The sequence below is a fragment of the Saccopteryx bilineata genome, chromosome 6 (genome assembly GCF_036850765.1).
Source record: "Saccopteryx bilineata isolate mSacBil1 chromosome 6, mSacBil1_pri_phased_curated, whole genome shotgun sequence".
Lineage (NCBI taxonomy): Eukaryota > Metazoa > Chordata > Mammalia > Chiroptera > Emballonuridae > Saccopteryx > Saccopteryx bilineata.
This window is the reverse complement of record NC_089495.1, coordinates 29,614,737-29,639,044: the sequence shown is the minus strand read 5'-3', so window position 1 is coordinate 29,639,044 and position 24,308 is coordinate 29,614,737. Positions and strand designations below refer to the sequence as shown.

The 24,308-nt window shown below is 49.0% G+C and overlaps 1 protein-coding gene across 1 annotated transcript; it reads right to left on the bottom strand.

Moving 5' to 3' along the window:
• Positions 1-1,479: 1,479 nt before the first annotated feature.
• EIF4EBP1 (eukaryotic translation initiation factor 4E binding protein 1) lies at positions 1,480-23,353 on the bottom strand. The gene is made up of 3 exons (XM_066237118.1): positions 23,132-23,353; positions 3,942-4,121; positions 1,480-1,918 (listed from the first exon to the last, which is right to left on the bottom strand). The coding sequence occupies exons 1-3, from the start codon at positions 23,274-23,276 to the stop codon at positions 1,887-1,889; spliced, it is 357 nt and encodes a 118-aa protein (XP_066093215.1). The 5' UTR covers positions 23,277-23,353; the 3' UTR covers positions 1,480-1,886.
• Between the last annotated feature and the right edge of the window lie 955 nt (positions 23,354-24,308).

Here is a 24,308-nt window from a genome sequence, read left to right as displayed (position 1 = left end):
TAAATTGCCTGCTCTGGCCAAAGCAGGCAACTTGAAGTTCTGTTCTTGTACATGCTGACTTCACAAGACCACCTGACCCCAGTAATACTGGGTCTCTGCTCACTCATTCTAGGACCCAACTGTAGTGTCACCTCCATGAAGCCTCCATCTACAGACTACTTGCTTAGTAACTAGTCTTATATAATCTCTTTTGTGCCCCTCCCCTTAAAAATTTTTTTATTTTTATTTTTCTGAAGTGAGAAATGGGGAGGCAGAGTTGGACTCCTGCATGTGCCCGACTGGGATCCACCCAGCATGCCCACCAGGGGCAATTCTCTGCCCATCTGGGGCGTCGCTCTGCCATTCTAGCACTGGAGGCCATGGAGCCATCCTCAGCGCCTGGGCCAACTTTGCTCCGATGGAGCCTTGGCTGCAGAAGGGGAAGAGATAGAGAGAAAGTAGAGGGGGAAGGGTGGAGAAGCAAATGGGTGCTTCTCCTGTGTCCTGGCCAGAAATTGAACCCAGGACTTCCACACACCGGGTTGACACTCTACCGCTGAGCTAGCTGGCCAGGGCCTATGCAACTTTTCTTATGGGTATATTGTATGTTTCAATGAAATGGTCAAAGGAGAGAGCTTGTCTCATGTTTGTATCCCTGATAACAGCTCGCACAAAGGGATCACTCAACAAACATCTGGGGCAAGTAGATCAAAGAGGCCCTCCATTAGAAAAGGTTCAGGCTCTTCCCTACGACCCTTGCAGGGAATGGAGCAGAGTAGAGGTGACAGGTCACTTGCCAGCTTGGGGAAACAAAGCCCAGAAAAGAGATAGCACCTACCACTGAAAAACAGGAGGTAGAGAGTAGCACAGTTCAAACCTAGTCCTACCTCTCATTTAACTTCTCAGCTGGTCTCCTGAACTGTTATTTATTTATTTATTTATTTAATTTTTAGTGAGAGAAGGGGAGGCAAAGGCAGACCACCGCATGTGTCCCCACTGGGATCAATCTGGCAAGCCCACTAGGACGTGATGCTCTGCCCATCTGGGGCTATTGCTCCAATGCTCTGCAATGGAGCCATTATTTTAGCACCTGAGACGCAGGCCACAGAGCCATCCTCAGAGCCCAAGGCCAACTCTTGCGAACAAATCAAGCCATCACTGCAGGAGGAGGGGGAGAGAGAGAGAGGGAGATAGAGAGAGGAGGAAGGTGAGAGGTGGAGAAACAGATGGCTGCTTCTCTTGTGTGCCCGGACCGGGAATTGAACCCAGGACATCCACACGCCAGGCCGATGCTCTACCTCTGAGCCAACTGGACAGAGCTTGGTCTCCTGAACTGTAAAATGAGGATAACACTTGCCGTACTTAGGTCACAGGATCAGCAGGAGAATCGAATGAGATAATGTATTGGAAAGTGCTTTACATGCACTGTGCAGACAGTAGTTGGTGTTAGTTATCCATATGGAGTTGAAAAGAGCTCAGACAGGGGCCAACTGTTGGCCCTAGGGTGAAGGTGGCTTTTATTTCCTCTCTTGGGGAAGGACGGGAGGGGATCTTTCCCACGCACACCAACCTAAGGAAGTGGTGGGTGTGCCCTCAGAGGAAGAGCCGGGTGATCATTCAGATGGGCTCTTCCATGTCCATTTCCTGGCCCCAGGCTGCAGGGTGTGTGCTCTTGAGAGTCACTCCCCTTGGGGTGCCAGCTCCTGCAGGAATGGAGGCACAAAGAGGTATCCGCTGGTGTTCACCAAGAGGGAGGGGGAGCAGGTGTCCTGACTGAGGGAGCAGAGGACTGGGGTGGTCGACCCCACACCCAGTGCCTGCCCAGGGTGATAACTGGCTGGTGTGACTCTTCTCCAGAGAAAGGCCAGGAGGGCCCAGAGGCATTGCTCCATCCGATGGCTGGTCCTTTAAATGTCCATCTCAAACTGTGATTCTTCACCTGGGGAGAGAAAGGACAGAGGGTCAGGTGAGCAATTGGCAATTGGTAGGACTGACATTTTAGAGTCAGGGAGCGGTGTTATCTTTTCATTGTGATGTTCCTGCAAGAAGAGCAGAGGCCAGATTTACGTTGCCAAGGACAAGGGAGGGAGGGCAGGACTACACTAGGTATTCCCAGAAGCAGAGGCCTGAAGCTGCCCAGGCCGGCTGTGCTCTCTTCTCCCATCCGACAGGAAGAGCGGAGAGCAGCTCTCCCACAGGAGAGGTAACAGTCCTGAGTTTTGTATAACTTTTTTATTTTTAATAAGAATACATGGTTAAGAAACTGGTACCATAACCTACTAAGCCTACATCTGATTGCCCATGGAACAGCCTGACCCTGCAGGAAAGTAGTTATTTGGGTCGTTCAGTCCTTGCTCCCCTTTACAGTAAAATTTCCACATTATTCATGCTACAGCAGACCATTTTCCTTTTGAATGGAACTGCCTCATTCAGCGTGTCCAGGGCGAGACCCACGGTTCTACACGGTAAGTTGCCTGCTCTGGCCTCACAGAAGACACCACCGGCTTCTCCACCTGGTTATACAGGGTGGGGCAAATGTTGGTTTACAGTTGTTTGTATGGGAAATATGGTAATTCATAAATAACAAGACAAGAAGAAACTCGGTGTTTTGTGTACTCACAACTGTAAATCTACAATTGCCCCACCCTGTATTTACACAAAGAAGAGGGGCTTCTAACATCTAGTTCAGCGAAATGAAAAGTGATGTCCCTCCCTCCCCACCACACTCCATCACAACAACTGTGTGAAACGACTAGACTAGGCCAGAATCGTGGGGAAGGCTCCTACTGGGCCAACCCTGCCGTCGTGTGGGCCAGAGCGGCCCTAGAAACTGGGAGGGAAGAGGTTATGCAAGCGGGGGCGAGGGCAGCCTTCAGGTGGTGGTGGCTAAACAGTTTCAGGAACTGCAGCTCTGGCCTCGACTTCCAGCCTTTGATTTGAAGCTCAGTGGCGGCGGGAGGCACTGTGCCACCAACCACAGGTATCTGTCCATCCTCCTCTCCATCCTCTAACGCACGGAAGGGCACCCCCCTGCCTGGTACCGTCCTTACTGCTCTCTGTGTCGCTTCCCTCCCTCCCACTGCTCTCCGGGTCTGAGAGGCAAGGCAACTGTCTCCTGTCCTGGTCTGTGGGGTTCCCAAGGTAATTATGAATCATATCCTTGCAGGCCCTGAGTGGATGGATTCTGCTGCTGTCAGCAGAGCCAGCCTAGCCCGAAGTCTAGCTGCTTCCTGTCTGGCCTGGTGTTCTGTCTTCCGGGTGAAGGGTCAGTGGGTTCCAGGCTGACTCAATCTGTCTGCAAGTGCTTACACTGCGTCGTCCTGCAGTGGGAGAACTGAGACACTCTGACAAGCCTGTCATGGTGCCACAAAGACTACATTCACACACACCTCTGCCAGGGGGGACTCCCTGATTACTTGAGGAAATAGGGGGACCAAAAGGACTTAAGACACCCTTTGCCTGCAGAAACAACTGGTTGCATTGTTTCTACCCGTTTTCATCAAGAATCCATTAGTGGACCACCACACTGACAGAAGGCATCCTGGATACCTTTCTGAGCCTGTAGACATGTAATTTCCTAGAGGAAAAGTTCACCATGACTTTAAAAATCATTTCCTACAAATGAACATTGTGAGTGTGTTTCAAGTGTTGCAGATACAAGGTACTGCTTTAGGGACAATTATATAAAGGGGGGCACTTAAGAAAATTGCTACGTGGAACCCCCTCCAATTCACGCAAGCCCCACTGATTAAGATTACCTAGTGAGGCCAAACCATCTTTCCTGGGGCTCTTGGCCCCTTTCACGGGGAATGGGGAAAGCCAGTGCTGATGAAAGTTCTCCCCACTATCCCCCCAACCCTTACCCCACCCTCTGGACTCTGAGCTGCTTTACAGTGGGAAGGACCCTTGGGCCACGTACACGCGTGTCCCAAGGAAGAGCGTGGCTAAGCCTGGTCACTCACCACCTGCAGGCTTGTCTTCAGGGCTGTTTTGCAGGTGGTTCTGGCTGGCTTCAGTGGGGGGCTCATCGCTTACAGGGCTAGTGACCCCCGGAATGGTAGGCAGGTCCTGAGGGGGTGTTTTGGTCACAGGTGAATTCCGACACTCCATCAGGAACTTCCGGTCATAGATGATCCTGGTACCTGGAAGGAATCGGGGACACTGGTGAAGCCATCTTGAACCCCCGCCGCCTCCTTTCTCGGCCTCTCTGAGGCACGGCTGTGGCAGAGGCGGCAGGTTTTCCTGTAGAAGCCGAACTTCTACATAACAGGAGGAGTGACACTTATGTAGGTGCCTGGCTACAGCTTGGACTCTGCTGCCACCAAACCAGCCTGACTCCCCATTATAAGGGACACTGATGGAAGAAGGGGCCCCTTGGCCCCTCAGAACTTGGCACACCCAGTGCTCTCTCCGTAAGGCCCACCGGCTCACTGACCTAACCGGTGCTCAGTGTTATTACTTGTGAAAATCACGTGCCGCAGTGCGTTTTTTCCCTCACTTTTTGATTCCGTCCTTACAGTACTCTCAGGGGATATCCAGGTATTTTAACTCAATTTTATAGTGAGCGGACAGAAAATTAAGTGATTACTCAGCTAGTAAAAATAAGAACTATCCCGCCTGGGCTTTGTGGAGGGAGTGACTCAGAGGTTCCGGCTGCCCACCAAAGCTCTCCTGCGAAGCCGTGTCCCCCGGGGCCGTGCCACTCTGCCCCTGGCGCTGGTGTCACCGAACTCCAGGGTTTGTACATGGTCACGGTCCATTCATTTCCGTTTAGTTCTTTCACAAGCGTCTCCCTAGGGCAGCGGTTCTCAAACCTTTTGAAATCGGGGCGCATGTAAAATTCTACAAATAATTGTAAGCGCACTATATACAAATTTCTGAGAAATATGTTATAATAATTAAGTCAGATATAAAAGAAAAAATATAAAGTCCAAGTGTGCTTTTATGTAATTAAACAAAATAAATACGACAAAATTAAATTAATTTTGACATTAAAAACATTTTTATGTTACATTTTCTGAGTTATGCTTTTTAGAATTCATAAAAGAGATTAAGAAATAAAAAAAACGACAAAAAAGTTATCATTTTATATATAGAGATACACTCTTAGTAAGATTTAGTAAATTCATCAGGTCCCGGCACAAATATGTTAAGTTTTTTCATTCTTGTGTTTATGAGAAACATGAGTCTGATGTGTCCTAGCGATTTCTTCAATGTTTGGCATATATTTGAAAGGCAAATTCTCATTTCCTCATCAATACATTGAAGAATTCTTCTCTTTTTACTCTTAATTGTGTTGAGTGCAGAAAACCTCCACCATACATATCATCTCAACTTTACACCAAACAAAGGATAGAAGAAACTTGCCTCTAGTCTTTCCAGGGAACATGGTGGGTAGTGTAAACAATCCAGCACCACAGCTTAACAGCCTTTTGCAACCTAATCAGGCAAGTGAGGTGGGGGGTTGGGCAGACTGTCTGCTTACAGCCAATTCCCCACAGCTCTGTCCCCTCAAAATCTAAACTCCAAAAACCCTGTTGGGTTTTTGGTCCCCAACAGGCACATATTTCTTTGGAATACCATAGGGTGCACCTGGAAATCTTCTAGGGTACACCACTGCCCCCTGGAACACTCTTTGAGAACAACCGCCCTAGGGTAAGGACCATGTCTTAATGGAATTACTCACTGTCCTAAAACCACACCCTGGACCCATTCTGTGACACGTCAAAAAGGAGTGTTGACTCATGAAATAACAGTGAACAGCGACAGGTTATTCCTGTTTGATCTTTGTTTGGTTCTAATCACCTCTGAGGCACCAGTAATAGGATACCTCACTAACATTTGCTGATTGCTCTCTTTTCAACAAAGGTTCGAAGCCTTCAGCCGGCAGGGAACTCTAGCTAGAATTTAAAACTATCTTGTTGTCATACTTGTTTTTATAGTTACCTCATATTTATGGCAAGTGAATCTGGTTTTCCGTATACAGTTGCGATATCAAGTTTCCTTTTACTAAATAGTAGAATAAAAGTTAATACACGGTGGGGCAAAAGTAGGTTTACAGTTGTTCATATGGAAATGCAATTAATAAATAATAATAAAAAATAAACTGTTCCATGTACTCACAACTGTAAACCTACTTTTGCTCCACTCTGTATAATAGTATATACATTATATAACATATAATGTATGTAATAAAATGTCCTAGTAAAAATGAAATAAAAAAAGGAAGGGGATATAAAAAATATCAACTATATGTGCAAGCAGAATGCAAGGCATGATGAAAACTGCAGCAGGAAGATGAATGACCAGAGTTTAGGAAACATGATTTGAGGACTTCCGGAGTGCCCTTCCTTATCAGTAACCCTGAAATATCTCCCTCATGGAAGGGCTATGAGGAGTGACATTCAGCAGCTGGGACTGACTCCTTTCGTTAAGCACAGGCTTCTCTGTTAGCCCCTGGAGAGGAAGCAGTCTGCATCGCTGAGCCGAGCGTGGGATCCGGGCGGGCTCCACGTGCTGAGGCCCTGGAATGCTGCAAGGCAGAGGGACGGAGATGTGCCCACTCGCACGCGCTGTCCCAGCCTGCCTCTGGCTCTGTCTTGGATGTCACCTAGTCCTGCTCTCCCCCTCCAGGGGCCATCGAATGGGAGCTGACAGCCCTGCTCATTATCACCAGATGGCTAAAGTGCACAGTTCACATTTCTCGGATGGAGAGGTGTGAAAAACAACAACACAGAATGGGGCTGCACTTTGAAGGTTCTGCTCCCAGCCAGCTGTGTGGCGTGGTACACATCACCCTCCGTGCCTGCCCCTCCCCTGTCCGCCTCAGTTTCCTCATCTGTAACATGAAGGGCTGCGTGCCAAGTAGGTTTAAAATGGAGAATGGTCCCCTCTTCTTGAGGGGAGATGTCCTGGCTTCAGAGGTGGGACCACTTTTCTCTGTTTCTCGATTCTCCAGGCTTAGCACCTTCCCTCCTCATCCTCTGGGCTCCCACCTTTGCTTTTTTATTGGTCTGTTCACCACAGGGAGCTGACCCTGTCAGAGTGCAACCTAAGAGCTAGAGATTCAACTGTCTCGAAAAGTAAGTTGGAGGTCGGCAGCTTCTGGGAAGGTTCTTTAAAGTTCACCAGTCCCCTGTGGGTGTTTTTTAAAAAAAATTGTGGTAAATATAAATAACAAAACTTACCATTTTAAAATGTATAGTTCGTCCTAGCCGGTTGGCTCAGTGGTAGAGCATCGGCCCGGCGTGCAGGAGTCCCAGGTTCGATTCCTGGCCAGGGCACACAGGAGAAGTGCCCATCTGCTTCTCCACCCCTCCCCCTCTCCTTCCTCTCTGTCTCTCTCTTCCCCTCCCGCAGCCAAGGCTCCACTGGAGCAAAGTTGGCCCGGGCGCTGAGGATGGCTCTATGGCCTCTGCCTCAGGCACTAGAATGGCTCTGGTTGCAACAGAGTGACACCCCAGGGCATCGCCCCCTGGTGGGCATGCCGGGTGGATCCCGGTCGGGCGCATGTGGGAGTCTGTCTGACTGCCTCCCTGTTTTCAACTTCAGAAAAAAAAAAAAAAAAAAAGTATAGTTCAGTAGTGTTAAGTGCATTCACACTGTTGTGCAACCAATCTCCAGAACTCTTTTTTTCTTGCAAAACTGAAACTCTGTACCCGTTAAACAACTCCTCATCACCCCCCCCCCCCGCCCCCCACCTCTGGCAACACCATTCCACTTTCTGTCTCTACAACTTGGACGGCTCTAGGTCCCTCATGTAAGCGGATTCATATAGCTCTTTGGGACTGGCTCATTTTATTTAGTAAAACCTCTTCAAGGTTCACCTATGTTGTTGTAGCATGTGCCAGAATCTCCTTCTTTTTTATGGCTGAATAACAGTCCACTGTATGGATATACCACATTTTGTTTATCCATATGCATTTGGGTTGCTTCTACCTTTCAGCTACTGTGAATAATGCTGCTATATACATGGGTTTGCAAATATTTCTTTGAGACCCTCCTTTCAATTCTTTTTTTTTAAAATTTTTTTATTTTCTGAAGCTGGAAACGGGGAGAGACAGTCGACAGACTCCTGCATGTGCCCGACCGGGATCCACCCTGCATGCCCACCAGGGGGCGATGCTCTGCCCCTCCGGGGCGTCGCTCTGTTGCAACCTGAGCCACTCTAGCGCCTGGGGCAGAGGCCAAGGAGCCATCCCCAGCGCCCGGGCCATCTTTGCTCCAATGGAGCCTTGGCTGCGGGAGGGGAGGAGAGAGACAGAGAGGAAGGAGAGGGGGAGGGGTGGAGAAGCAGATGGGTGCCTCTCCTGTGTGCCCTGGCTGGGAATCGAACCCAGGACTTCTGCACGCCAGGCCGACGCTCTACCACTGAGCCAACCGGCCAGGGCCCTCCTTTCAATTCTTAAGGGTATATGCCCAGAAGGGCTCCTGGCAATTTTTAAATCATTGATTAAACTTAAGAGAGATAGAAAGAGCCTCTTTGCCCTTTGGCCTATAGCTAGAACACTTAGTTAAAAATTAAAATCTTGGCCCTGGCCGGTTGGCTCAGCGGTAGAGCGTCGGCCTAGCGTGCGGAGGACCCGGGTTCGATTTCCGGCCAGGGCACACAGGAGAAGCGTCCATTTGCTTCTCCACCCCTCCGCCGCGCTTTCCTCTCTGTCTCTCTCTTCCCTTCCCGCAGCCAAGGCTCCATTGGAGCAAAGATGGCCCGGGCGCTGGGGATGGCTCTGTGGCCTCTGCCTCAGGCGCTAGAGTGGCTCTGGTCGCAATATGGCGACGCCCAGGATGGGCAGAGCATCGCCCCCTGGTGGGCAGAGCGTAGCCCCTGGTGGGCGTGCCGGGTGGATCCCGGTCGGGCGCATGCGGGAGTCTGTCTGACTGTCTCTCCCTGTTTCCAGCTTCAGAAAAATGAAAAAAAAAAAAAAAAAATTAAAATCTTGCCTGAACAGGTAGTGGCTCAGTGGATAGAGCATCAGACTGGGATGCGGAGGACCCAGGTTCAAGACCCCGAGGTTACCAGCTTGAGCACAGGCTCATCTGGTTTGAGCAAGGCTTAACAGCTTGTGCTCAAGGTCACTGGCTTGAGCAAGGGGTCACTTGGTCTGCTGGAGCCCCATCCCCCCATCAAGGTACATATGAGAAAGCAATCAATAACAATTAAGGTGCCATAACAAAGAATCAATGCTTCTCATCTCTCTTCCTTTCCTGTCTGTCTATCCCTATCTGTCTCTCTCTCTGTCTCTGTCACAACCCCCCCCCATCCTCATTTACGCTAATAAAATCCATAAACTAAGTGATGGCAGAGATGGCATCCTAGACACCCACCACGAAGGTATTTCAGCTGCGAAGGATAAACAGTGGTGTCCAGAAAGCCGGCTGACACTCACCACTCACCCAGCCTAAAAGGGGAGAAGAGGGCGGGAACCACAAGGCTGCCTCTGACTCAGCTGGGGACTGTGAGGAACAGAAGCTACAGATCAATGTGGTAGAAATGCTTCCTACGAAGCTCTCTGGCTTGTTGAACCTTTTTTCTTCCACACCTTCATGGGATTCACCACTACACAGCTCCAGTTAACAGTGATCTTCTGGAAATTCCCTAAAGCTCCCACAGATAAGGACAGCTTAACAAAACACAGTGTTCCATATTGTCAAAAGGCTGGAGGTGTTGCTGTGGCCCCCTGGTGCTGGGGGCCTGGACTGCATAGAGGGACAGGAAATGGAAACCCAGGGGGGTGCCAAGGTGCCTGCAAGGCCCGAGCAGCAGCAGAGGGACGTGCAGGTCAGGTGTGGGCTTCCGGGGAGTGTGGCTATTACACCAGGCGGTCTCCACACAACACTCCTTAGCTGAGGGCCCACTTCTTCTCTCCGTATTAGGGAAAGCGACCCAACTCCCCCAGGTTTCACAAACAAGAGTGTCTCAAGATCTAAGAGACTTCAAGATGGCAGAGCCCAGACATCTTTCCTGCTGCTTCTCTCAACAGTCATGCAAAACAGTAAGAAACAGGAGCACAGACTCCAACCTGAATGCCTAATGGGCCTCCAAACTGTTCCCCTGCCACAGTCTATGAAGACAAAATGGGAATGGAGGAATGGTTCTAACAAAGGGGGAAAAGGGGACGCCTAAATGCAGGGGTGGGGTGTGGAGGTTATTACAGGAAGCAAGGGGGGCTGCCCCAGAGAACCCCAGGAAGCTTCAGGAATCAGAACCATCATGAAAGACGGGGAGGAGGCTGATAACATGGAGAGGAGCCACACATTCCTCAGCCCAGGAAGGAGGGGAGATGAAGTCACAGTTCACCTCCTGAATGGTGCACCGCACGTCCCCTCACTGCCTGCTTCAGGATAGTCAAGATAAAGACCTGCAGAAACTGATCTGGAGATGGGGTTCCCCAGGGGGAGAAAAACAACTAGCCACGAGATTAAGCCCACCAGTCTCCCCAACACACAGGGGCTCCCAGTCACCTCTTGAGCACCTCACTCTTAACTATACTGTGCACAAAAAAATTAGAATATTTTATAGCTTCATATTTATTTTGAAATATCCCCCAATTTTAGTGAGCAGTATATAAACCGCCAAACGCCTCCACACATTCTGAGAAAAGCTTACAACATTTAAGAAAAGATCCGAATAAATTAACAGGAGGAAACAGATAATAAAGGAAGCAAAAGATCTTAAAGTACAGAAAGAAAAAAAAGATGAATAGGTAAAAAAGATAAACTAGAGATTCAATACTGAAAGAAAGGGAGTCAAGAAAGGAAGAGAAGAAACTGGTAAAAGGAATTTACTTGAATAGAAAAAAGAAAACGAATTTTCCCAAATTAAAAAGAGATGAGTCTTGAAATACCTTTTGAGTATCTGGGGCAATGAATTAAAAACACCAATTTAACTTTCACTGTGATATTTCACAGTACCTACGATAAAGAGAAAATTCTAAAATCTTCCAGAAAGGGAGAAAAAACAACAGGTGCACATAACATTAGGAATAAGGATGGTACAAAGGTTTTAATGGCAATGTTGGAAGCCTAAAGACTGTGTCAAGCCTGAGGGAAAACTCATTTTGTGCCCTAGCTGAATAGCTCAGTTGGTTAGAGCATTGTCCCAAAGCACGGAGGTTGCCAGTTTGACCCCTGGTCAGGGCACATACAGGAATAGATCGATGTTCCTGTCTCTTTCTCTCTCTAAAATCAATTTTAAAAAAATTCATTTTGACCTAGTTTTACACCCAGCCAAAAACAAATCAAGTAAAAGTGTGCATTGTTCACAATATACTGTATGAAAAAGTCACAGAGCTGTATGTAGTTTGTGTTTTGTTACTTCTGGGGGTAAGAAGAGGATTAAAGCAAAGCAAAACAAAATGAAACAAAACAGAGAGCTAACCGAACGTCTTTTATACTGAGCATTAAAAAAAAAACCCCAAATCCTAATAAGGATATAGGGATAATAGACAAACAAATAAGGATGTAGGGTCTGAATTTCCTTTTCTCAAAAGTCGGAGAGCTGGTCTCACGTATGCTCTCCCAGCTCTCTGTACAGCCTCATGCTAGTGCTAGAATAGGGATACAAGCCACAGTTAGACATAGTAAGAGCTTCCCTAACCTCAGACACTCATTCAGTCGGAGAAGGACCTATAAACAAATTAATACTGTCAACTGTGTGAAGTCTAAAAACAGAGGCGAATCTGGGGGCCGCAGAAGGACAGGGGCCCCAGTAGGGACAGAGATACCAAGCACCCGTCCACCACCACCTCTAGCTCTGTCTTCCAGCTTCCGGGCAGCCCGATCCTAAATTCCTGAGCCAGAGAAGCACCCATGCACCCCAATTCTATACACTCCCAAAGTGAGGGGGCCTGGGGGGAGGTCGGTTGAGGATGACCTAGGCTGGAGAAACGGGAGGTACAGCAAGGGAATCCAGAACTCGGTTCCCTAGCAGGGCAGGAGGAACACAGGGGTGGATTCCCCATGTTTCCAACCATCTGTGTAGCTGGAATCCTGTTGGATGGGGGAGCGCGGTAGAGCTCAAGTTTTGGTTTTGAACTATCTGTGCAGGAGAACTGAGACTGTTCTAAGTTTTTCAGAAAGCCTTTTACATGAGTCACCATCTAGGCACACGCGGGGAAAATGTAGGTCAGCAGGCTGCAAGAGTTCTCTGCCCTGTGGAGAGAGGCGGTGGGAACACCTCAGGATCAATACTTGCTGCTCTTCCTCTAGTGTGGTGGTTAGAAATCCAGTTCTCCTGTTCGCTAGCTCTACTCTGAACAAGCTACTACTCAATCTCTTGGTGCCTCAATTTCTTGTTCTGTAGAATGGGGAGGGTAAGGGCATCCTCCATTCTTTTTGGGCCCAAAGAAACATGCTTCAAGAAATACCACGAGCTCTGGCATGTTTGGTAATCAGTGTCTTTTGCGCCTTTAAGCTCCAGATGTGCACCAAACATAAGAACGGTTTGTTTTCTCAAGGCATACTCTGTGATGAGGATAGTTTTGCTTGAAAGTATAAAGTGACTTAGCCATTCCCCAGGGTCTGGTTTCCTCACCTGTAAACAAGGGTGTGGATTAGGCTCATGGAACTATTTTTAAAGCATCAACCCTGTGCCAGGCTTTTTAGGTAATCTCTAGGGTCTGTTCCAGCTTTGATACGCTACCATTTATTTTTAGAATCTCCTTGTTGGCAGGTGCTTAAAGTGGTGCAAACAGCATGGGGCCTGGAGGCAGAAGACCTGGGTGCTTGGTACACCAGCCCCTTGACTGGGAGGCACAGCTTCATCCCTTAGTGCTAGGAGGAGGTTACTAATAAAAACCACACCTCACGGGGCATCAGCAAGATTAAATCAGGTGACGAGTGTCTTGACTCCTTTTATGATAACGAACCATGACATCCACACAGTTGCTATTAAAAGAAACTCACTCAGGAGAGCACACACAAGCAGGAAGGGGGAGCCCAGGAGAGTTGACTTAAGTCCTCTGCAGCCAGTACAGTGCGGGACAGGGGCTTAAAAAACACATATTGCATAAAGGAAAGCTAAGATTTTTTGGGTAAGGTGACTGTAGCAATCACCATCTGTCATCACTGCCTGCCTGTGGGCCAGACCCTGCACTCACAACCTGACATGCTGGGTCTCCCCCAAAACCTGCCCCAATGAGGAAGATCCATGACACTTAACTCAGAGACAGGAAACTGAGCCTCAGAGAGGTTGTCCCCAACAGGCCCAGGCATCCAGAACCAGACCTAGCCTGTCTCTCCAATCCTAAACACCAACCTCTGTTTAAAATCAGCAAGGCGGACGGGCTCGTGTGCCTTAGCCAGCACTGGCAACTGGGAAAATCTAGGGGTCTTCAGACTTTAATTTCTGAGTGTTTGGCCGGAACAGGATGTTCCCTGAGAGAGAGGCTGGCCTTAATTTCTTCTCCATCTCCCCACAGTATCCACACTCAGGTTCCAAATGCTGCTGGATGCGACTCCTGTAAGTTGAGACGAGCTCATCTCCCACTTCCCCCTGGGCCTCCCCTGGCAGGAGCATTCTTCCCTAAAGCAGGACGTGAGGCCCAGCAAGAGTACAAGAATGGAATTCCTAGAACTGCTGTTCCCATTCCAGGGAAAGCGAGAGCGTTTCACAACAGGGTCAGGGGGAGGTCTGAATGCCTGTGCCCAGATGCAAGCCAGTGGCATGTGGACAAAATAATCCAGATGATTTTTAAAAATTTATTTATCCATTGATTTTAGAGAGAGAAACGTTGCTTTGTTGTTCCACTTATTTATGCATTCATTGGTTGATTCTTTTCTCTCTCCTTTTTTTAGTGAGAGAGAGAGAGAGAGAGAGAGAGAGAGAGAGACGAAGGGAGAGAGATGAGAAGCATCAATTCATAGTTTTGGCACTTTAGTTGTTCACTGATTGCTTTTCATACATTCTTTGACCCCGGGGGCTCCAGCTTGACCCCTTGCTCAAGCCAGCAACCTTGGGCTCAAGCCAGTGACCTTGGGGTTTTGAATCTGGGACTTCAGCATCCCAGGCTGATGCTCTATTCACTGTGCCACCACCAGTCAGGCTCATTGGAGGATTCTTTTTTTTTTTTTTTTTTTTTTTTTGTATTTTTCCGAAGTTGGAAACGGGGAGGCAGTCAGATAGACTCCCGCATGTGCCCGACCAGGATCCACTCGGCATGCCCACCTGGGGGTGATGCTCTGCCCATCTGGGGCATTGCTCTGTTGCAACCAGAGTCATTCTAGCACCTGAGGCAGAGGCCATGGAGCCATCCTCAGCGCCCGGGCCAACTTTGCTCCAATGGAGCCTTGGCTGCAGGAGGGGAAGAGAGAGACAGAGAGGAAGGAGAGGGGGAGGGGTGGAGAAGCAGATGGGCGCTTCTCCTGTGTGCCCTGGCCGGGAATTGAACCCGGGACTCCTGCACGCCAGGCTGACGCTCTACCACTGAGCCAACCGGCCCAGGTCTCATTGGATGATTCTTGTATGTACCCTGACAGGACATCAAACCCATAATATTGGCGTATCAGGATGACACTCTAGCCAACTGAGCTACCCAGCCAGGGCCCAATCTGGACAAGTTTAAATTCAATTTTCACCAGCTCTGTGTCAACCTAGGGGCAAGTGCACAGATGTGCCAGGGTCTACCCAGAATCTCCCCACCACCACGACCACCAGGCAGGAACCACAAGTGTCTGGGCAGCTTTTCTGGCTGAGCTGTCTGTCTGTTTAGCAAACAGAGTCTGCTCAGTCCAAGACTTTTCTTCACCTCTGCCTTCACCAGCTCTGCACAGAGAACCAAGATCCAAACGTTTCCCAGGTGCCAGAAATCTTATGAAGTTCCTCAAATACCAACTAGGGGCGATCAGCGAGTGGCCACGGGCCCTTCTGGTTAGTCCCTCTCTTCAAAGCAATTCTCTCGAAGGGAATAAGGCCAGTTTATTCGAAAATTAAACAGGAAGGACAAGGCTTTTGCAGAGATTTTCAGAACAAAATAGCTAAAATTATTCTAAGTGCTGGCCAAGTTCCTTCCCTTCTCTCACTCCTCCAAACACTTCAAAATGCACCTGTGCAGAGCAGGGAGAGGGGACCCCTGAAACACATTACCAACAGGGAGCAGTACCCTTCCAAAATGCCTCCAAATAAACAAACACATGCTGTCCTTGGAAGGGGGCCCTGGTTTCTGTGTTAACTGTGCCCTCCGAAATTCACATGTTGAAGTCCCAACCCTCAGGACGTCAGTGTATTTGGAGATGAGGGCATTAAGTTAAAATGAAGCCATTGTTTAGGGTGTGCTAAATCAATATGCTGGCGTCCTTATAAGAGAGAGGAACAAACCATGGCCATGACCACGACCACAACTACAACCACAACTACGTGAAGAGGCAGTGAGAGGCTGGCTGTCTGCAAGCCAAGGACAGGGGCCGCAGGAGAAACCAACCTGCTGCTCTTCATCCTGGACGTCCAGCCTCCAAACAGTGAGAAAACAAACCTCCATTGTTTAAACTGGGCTCCATCCTATTGCCAATACTCCAGAAAGTCAAGGGTATTCACATGGGAGGGGAGAGCAAGTGCGGGCTCCTCCGAAGAGTGTCCCCAAAGCCCAGGCCCTCGAACGGGAAAGAGCAGATAGGCTGGGTGATGGTTAGTAAGGGGCGGCAGGACGAAGTGGAACAGCTTGCCCAGTGGGCTGGTGTGGCCATTGCATGATTTGCTTTGTGGAGCTGGACATAAGGCCTTGAAAATGGGGCATGGGACCTATGACTCACTGTTTCCAGAAGGTGTTCTCTGCTCCTAAACCCAGAGTGGAGTCACAGGCTTGTGATTCTGGTTTGCTTCTACACCTGGCCTTGGCCCTGCTGGCTAGTTAAGTTTCCCCGAAGCACCATTTTTTGAGCCTTGACCTGTGGAAAGTGGTCTGAAAACATGGTCCCCATGACTCCTCCCATCTCCATTCACACGTGTTCCTGGTGTCCCCAGCAATGCCCCACATATCTGGGTAAGGCCATCCTGGGCCTTCTAGCCAGGGCAATCCAGCTGCCAAGTGTACGCAGCCAGATAGTGAGTGCGGGCCAGACCATAATGGAATGCCCAAGTAGCCCTGAGAGGGGAGAGAAACAACAGGTTGTTGTTGTTTGAGTTACCGCTTTGTGGCTTGTTAGCCAGCAACAACTCAAGGATACAGCCTTTCTCGTCAACACCAGTATCTCTGGGCAGCTGTCGAGCCTCGCTACTTGGGGCCTGGTCTCTGAGCTCTCTCAGTGAACTTTCATGGACATAGACTTTGGATTACAAGGCCCCTTTTGTTGCCCATGTCCTTGAGCACTCAAACGTCATGGGAAGATGCCATCTGTTCTTGCCTAATCAGCGATGCTGGGTGCAAACATGTAAATAAGGGCATCAAACCAAATGTCTGAGACCCTGGCCCCCAAATTGACTTGTTTAGTTTTAAAAAGTCACTGCCTTCTACTTTCTGCTCAATAATAGTAGAGAAAAGGAACATCAGTTATACTGTTATCTGTAATACTGCAATGAGTGGGAAAGTTCAGAGAAAGGAAGTTTCTGCCGCAGGAACATCCCAAGATAAGCAATTATACCTTGTAAATGTTATCATTAAGACACCTAAGGCCTGACCAGGCAGTGGCGCAGTGGATAGAGCGTCGGACTGGGATGCGGAGGACCCAGGTTTGAGACCCCAAGGTCGCCAGCTTGAGCTCGGGCTCATCTGGTTTGAGCAAAAGCTCACCAGCTTGGACCCAGGGTTGCTGGCTCGAGCAAGCAGTTACTCGGTCTGCTGAAGGACCACGGTCAAGGCACATATGAGACAGCAATCAATGAACAACTAAGGTGTTGCAACGAAAAACTAATGATTGATGCGTCTCATCTCTCCGTTCCTGTCTGTCTGTCTCTGTCTATCCCTCTCTCTGACTCTCTGTCTCTGTTAAAAAAAAAAAAAAAAAGACACCTAAGACCTGGACCTGGTAGTAAAGAAACTAGGTTACCCTGACAATACTTTCACTCCAGGATTTTTCTCAACCTTTCACATTCAATCGTGGAGATACAAAAATGAGTAAGACTGCTCTGAAAGAACTTCCTGGCCAACCTAGGCACCAAACATGTAAACAAATACACATGATTCATTTGTTATGAAACATATGGAGGAAGAACACTGGCATGGATCTAGGTAAGACCAGAAAGTCACAGGTCTTCCATTTGTTCAAACACGTAAGAATTGGAGCTCCAGTGGCGCAATCGGTTAGCGTGCGGTTCTTATACAAACACGCAAGAATCTATGTGCACAGAGGAACAATTTTCATTAAAAAACTTTCACCTTGAAGAGTAATCCTTTTTTAATACTGCTGCCCCTTCCTAAATCCTCTTCTGGAACAACACTGAATAAAGTTCCATAAGAGAAAATGCCTCACCACCAACAGACAAGGATGATACCACCCTGTCTGCTCTTTCACCAAATTTGATAATAAAGAACTTTTTTACTCTTTCAAATAATAAAGCCAACCACCTTTGTGGATATTGGGGAGGAAAATATGTAAGCCTTTGAATGCAATTAAAATTTTATTTCTTATTTTATTTTATTTATTCATTTCAGAGAGGAGAAAGAGAGAGAGAAAGAGAGAGAGAGAAAGAAAGAAAAGGTGGGGAGGAGCAGGAAGCATCAATTCCCATATGTGCCTTGACCAGGCAAGCCCAGGGTTTCAAACTGGTGACCTCAGCATTCTAGTTCAAGGCTTTATCCACTGTGCTACCACAGGTCAGGCACAATTACAATTTTTAAAAAATTCTCTTTATTGATTTTTAGAGAGAGAAACATCAATTTGTTGTTCCACTCATTCATGCATTCATTGGTTGATTCTTCTTCTTCTTTTTTTTTTTTACAGAGACAGAGAGAGGGATAGACAGGCAAGAATGGAGAGAGATGAGAAGCATCAATCATCAGTTCTTCGTTGCGACACCTTAGTTGTTCATTGATTGCTTTCTCATATGTGCCTTGACCATGGGCCTTCAGCAGACTGAGTAACCCCTTGCTTGAGCCAGTGACCTTGGGTCCAAGCTGGTGAGCTTTGCTCGAACCAGATGAACCTGCGCTCAAACTGGCAACCTCAGGGTCTTGAACTTGGGTCTTCTGCATCCCAGTCTGACGCTCTATCCACTGCGCCACCGCCTGGTCAGGCCATTGGTTGATTCTTATACATGCCCTGTCTGGGGACTGAGTCCACAACCTTGGCGAACTGGGAACATGCTCTAACCAGCTAAGCTACCTGGCCAGGGTGCAATTAAAATATAACAGCTATGTCTGCACTGTTAGAATATGAGGCCTACCAGGGTGACTACTCTGAGTGGCCAATTCTCACTTGAGTTATTATAAAAGCCCTACTGGTTATGGGGTTGGGGTATGTCTACAAATACAACTTGGATGCTTATAATTAATTCTATAGCAGATGTGTCTTCATTTTCCTCAACTAGAAATCCAAGCTCATGAGGTCAGACTGACTTTCAATTCTGAACGTGGCAAATTCCTTAAAAACAGGGAGGCTCTCTACTGGGTATATACCCAAAAACCTCAGAATCATTGATACGTAAAGACACATGTAGCCCCATGTTCATTGCAGCACTGTTCACAGTGGCCAAGACATGGAAACAACCAAAAAACCCTTCAATAGAAGACTGGATAAAGAAGATATGGCACATATACACTATCGAATACTACTCAGCCATAAAAAATGATGACATCAGATCATTTACAGCAAAATGGTGGGACCTTGATAACATTATACGGAGTGAAATAAGTAAATCAGAAAAAAACAAGAACTACATGATTCCATACATTGGTGGAACATAAAAACGAGACTAAGAGACATGGACAAGAGTGTGGTGGTTACCAGGGGTGGGGGGAGGGAGGACACAGGAGGGAGGGAGGGAGAGAGTTAGGGGGAGGGGGAGGGGCACAGAGAAAACTAGACAGAGGGTGACGGAGGACAATCTGACTCTGGGTGAGGGGTATGCAACATAATTTAATGACAAGATAACCTAGACATGTTTTCTTTGAATATATATACCCTGAATTATTAATGTCATCCCATTAACATTAATAAAAATTTATATTAAAAAAAACAAAACAGGGAGGCTCGTGGGCATGGGAAGGAGTTTGGGGTCCTCTACCAGTGTTTTTCAACCACTAGTCTGAAAGAAATTTTGTGCTGCTCTGCAAAAGAGCTCAGCACCCTGATGTGGTATGAAGATCATAGACCCAATGGTCTTAGTTGAATTCACCTATGCTGAGGGTGATTTCTACCTTAGCAGTCCCTGAAATACTTTTTCTAATTTTACTGATCCCCAAGTATAAAAAGCTTGAAAACCACTGCCAAGGCCCTCATCAAAGTCTCTAATGTGGAATGTTCTAAATACTTTAAAAGGAAGCTCAGGTCAGTGTGAGAAGAGGCCCATCATCTTTCCCTCACTACCTCAATGTCCAAGCCCTTTAGCCTGTCCTTAATAATAAAATGTAGTCTCCCCTATGCGACTAAGGCCTCTGGACATTGGCTGTCCTTCAGGGTCCAGAAACCTCTGGACCCTCTTCCTGACACTGTCTGCACCATAACCAAACACTTGGGAACCGCTCCAAGGTAAGCTTCCTGGGCACAGACTGTCTAACCAAACAAGGTGTCATTAACACCGTAGCCCTACCTGTTTACCTCTGATTAACCTCATCCAGGTCCAGAGCTTAAGTACGACTACCACCCCAAGCAACCCTAGGAGGCTTTGGGGTCAGACATCTAACATGAAACTGGGCACATGGAGGTGGGTGGAGGTGGGATGGAGCAGAGGAAGGTTTCTGACTCAGTCAAACGTTCTGCTGCTGGTTTATGATGCCACTGGCGCTTTTGAAGACCCCACGGACTCACATATTCATAGACGACACTCACTTCAGCAAATTATTCTTAAGTTCTCCAGACATTTCACTTCAGACCAGTGGCTCAGCGTGTGTGTGTGTGTGTGTGTATGTATGTGTGTGTGTGTGTGTGTGTGACCAGAGAAAGTGAACTGGAGTCATTGGTATGGGGATAGCTAAAATCAACTGCTGCTCCTTTTCCTCCAGGGACAAACAACGCAATTCCATATCCGGCCACAGTGACCACTGGACACTTAACTTCAACAGCTCCTGACACCTCCTGTAAGTGAGTGCAGGCACCCGCGGAGACTCTTTCTCCAGACTCTGGTTTAAAGATGGATGCCAAATCCAACCTCAAGAGAAGTTTACCCGGAGAGAAGCATCACTTTTTGCCAGACCCCAAGGTCTGAAAAGGTGAGGGAAGTCATGTTCCACTAATCCCTAAGTATAATAGTTCCCCCCTTTCCTTTGGGAACACATTCTAATGGATGTTAGAAACCATGGGTAGTACAGAACCCTAACTGACTAACAGGCAGATAGCATATTCAGCGTCCATATGCTAGACAAAGGGATGATTCACCACTCAAGTGAGATATAGAATGATGTCATAAGAGTTCATCATGATCAGAATGATATGCAATTTAAAACTTATGAATTGTTTATTTATGGAATTTTCCACTTTTGGACTATGGATAACTGAAACAGAGAAAAGCAAAACCATGGATAAATGGGGGATTACTGTGCTCAGTGTGGTATTAAACCCATCACTGGGAGCTAGTTAGAAATGAAGAAACTCAGGCCCTACCCTAGAACCTACAGAATCAGAATTTGCATTTAAATGAGGTCCCTAAGTAATTTACATGCACATTGCAGACTGAGAAACAGCACTCTAATCTGGAGCAAAAGGCATCAGAATGATCTTTTCTCATTTGTCCAAGCTTCTCTGCCCTGGCAGAGGGGTAAAGCGTGTTTTGGAGGAAGATATTATACCTTGGCTAACCAGAAGCAGGCCAGATTTGTTAACCGAGGCAGAGGCAAGCCAGAGGTGATAGTCTGTGAGCTGTGCCTGCCCCACTGGACACCCCACACAAGGGAGACCTGGCTTGAGGCTCCTGGCACTGCTGGCTTTCTTCCAGTGGCCTCAGAAACCAAGTTACACTCTGAAGCACAGACACCTTCCCCTCTCGCTCAGCTAAAGACCCTCAAAGAGAGAAAAATTTGCCTGACCAGGCGGTGGCGCAGTGGATGGAGCGTCAGACTGGGATGAGGAGGACCCAGGTTTGAGACCCTGAGCTCATCAGCTTGAGCGCGGGCTCATCTGGTTTGAGCAAAGCTCACCAGCTTGGACCCAAGGTTGCTGGCTTGAGCAGGGTCATTCGGTCTGCTGAAGGCCCACGGTCAAGGCACATATGAGAAAGCAATCAATGAACAACTAAGGTGTCTCAACGAAAAACTGATGATTGATGCTTCTCATCTCTCTCCGTTCCTGTCTGTCCCTATCTATCCCTCTCTCTGACTCTCTCACTCCCCCTGTAAAAAAAAAAGAAAAAAAGAGGAGGATTTGCTGTGATCTGCTAAAAACAAACAAACAAACAAACAAACAAACAAAAAACACCCATTTCCCAGTCCAAAATGAGAAGTAAGGAGTTCCCTATAAAATAGTACTGCTAGGTATTGCTTCCAATTAGATCTGTTCCCATTTAGCAACAAAAGGTACAAAAAAAAAAAGGGGCTTCCTGAGCCTTCAGGCCTGCCTCAGTGCAGACCCTCAACAGATCAAGCAGATTCACACCCTCGCTTGAAGAAACCCCCCAAACTATTGGGAAAAGTCCTGAAAGATCCAACACAACACAGGAAAAGCAGAGCAGCACGGACTACATAAGGCCAGCTGAGAAAGAGAATTGAGTTGAGAGTGGCAGGAAGAGTCCCTGGGAACTTTTCCTTGGGTCATTTTTAATAGGAGGGAGAGCAGTTTTCCCTTTTACGCTTGGCTCTGATTTCGTGCTCAACTTGGGACAACGGTGTGATACTAGACGATGGTCACATGTTTTTAAGCTCTGGGGCCTCAGTGCCATGTCCTGTAGAATAAGGTGGCACGGCTGGACAAGAACATCTAAGATCCCCTTAACGATTCTAACGTTGTATGTTTTGGATCCAACAGCCCAAGACCTTGGATCTGGCTGTGCTGGCTGGTGGTGGGACAGCTGCCTGAGAAAATAAGCATGTGGCCCCGGACGCCGGCAGGAGATGAGGCTGCACCCCGCCCCACCCGCACCCCTGTCTCTCAGCACAGCGCCAGAATCTGCGGCCGCTTCTTCGAGCACTTGGGTTGGGAGCAGTGGAGGAGGGTATAGGGAAGGAAAGAAGGGCAAAAGGGGGTGAGGGCAGCGCGAGGATGGGAGGGACATGGTGAGCCAAGAGGAGGCTTTCATTATGCAAACAGGCGGACAGGTTTCATCAGCGCTTGTGCGCCGGGGCGCCCGGGCAGGGAGGGAATGCCAGGCTCCCGAGGGCAGCCCGAGGCTGGCCCCAACCCGTGCCAGCTCAGCTTCCTCTTCCTCATCCATCTTAAGGAGGTCACACGGGTCCCCCGTCCCCCCTCCCCCCGGACAGAGGAACGTGTTTTTCTGCACTGCCCTGCCCGAAGCCTTCCTCGGGGTTCCCACACACGTGAGTGGGCAATCTGCCACAGGTGCCCACGGGGCGCTGCTGGAGCAGGCGAGCACCCTCAGCCCCAAACATCTCAGAGGGTGCTTGCCCGGCGCAAAACTGGGGTGTCTCGGGAAGAGAAACGACTCTGCAAGAGTCATGTATCCCAACAGAAAAAGCCCGTTCCATTCCCCCAAACCCCAGGCCAGTCTTTTTGATCCGGGGGCACCCTGACCCTACCTTATTCCGTCTCAGATCTGCCCCCAACATCCACAAGGGGCAACACGCCGCGGCACGTGGCCGTCCTGGAAGCGTGCCCATTTGTTTGGGTGGGGGGCACCCAGCTGTCTCTCCCAGAAGGAGTCAAGTATTGGGGAAGTTTGCAACCCCGGCTGCAGAGAAGGCACCCAGAGGGCAGGCAACGGGACGCGGCCACCCGCTCGCTCTGTGGCCACCTCCGTGACCCTCGCTGCCTCCCTGATGCCCCTTAACCGTTCTTCCCAGTCAGCGCTCCCCTGAGTCCGACAGCCCCGTCCAATGGGCGGCTGCCGATCGCCGGCTTTGCCCAGTCCGTCCGTCCCACCGCCCGCACACGGACCCCGCGAGCCCGAGCCTACCTCCCGGGGTGGTGCTGAAGAGCGTGCCACCGGGAGTGGTGCTGTAGTCCCCGGGGGGCAGCTGCACGCCGTCGCTGAGGACCACCCGGTGAGTGGCAGGGATGGCCCTACTTGGGGTCTTGCTGCAGCTGCTGCTGCCGGACATGGTCTCCCGCGCGCAACGCCAGCAACCCGACCGTGGTCCGCCTGCAGCTCCGGCTACGCTCCACCTCGCTCCGGCCCGCCCCGCCCAAGGCCGGCCCTTCCGCCTCGTTCTCTCCACGCCCCCTGGGATTTGTAGTTCCCGCGGCGCCGCCACTCCACCCTCCTCCAGGCGGCTGCCTGCGAGTGGTTTCCTCTTCATCCCAAATGGGAGTGCCCTACCGACCATCTCCTGTTCGGGAATGCCAGTGCCTACTCCCCTTTTCCTGTCCCGTCGGCTCCCGAGTCCAGGGATGGGCATCGAGGGCAGAGGATGGGAGGCTCGCCTCGATCAGTGCCTCGCTGATCGCTGGTTGGGGGGGGGGGGGGGGGGCGACGGGGACACGTGTGTCCCTGCTCTGCTGGGATCCTAGCGGACTCCAGCCACTCTGGGAAGGCCTGCATGCGGATATCAGGCTGGATGTTCCTCTCAACCTTTCCTGTGCCGTGCTTTAGTTCCTCAGATGAGAAAGTGGGGATTGACTGGTCATTCACCCCTCCATGGTTTATTAAGCATTCCTGTTGTGGCAGGCATTGAAGAAATGGCCAGGAATGTTCGTTCCATGGTTTTGGGGAGGGTGTGGGAGAAGGACATGTGAAGAAACCACCTAGCTGGGTGATATGGCTTAACCAAGAGCGAGGTGGAGGGGCAAGAGTTTGGACAATCAGTGGAGGGTGGGATTGGGAAGGGGTAAGAGTTGATCAAAGACAGTTCCTGTAGTCCTTTGAGTTGGGTCGAAGGCCCTGGGCTTCCTCCTGACATTTAGTAGGCGCTCTTTGAATGGACAAAGGCATGAACCTACAAGGACATCCTTAAGTGGAGAGAGAAAAATGCAAGGAGGATTGAAAAGCTTGTTGAGTGAAAGAACTCTGTATATGTGGCCACAACTTGGAAAGAGAGAGAAAACAGTTTAAAAGGAAAATTGGTGCCAGATTGTGAAAGATCTTTTAAATTATGCCAGGGTCTTCAGACTTTGTCCTACTAAGGCAGGAGATA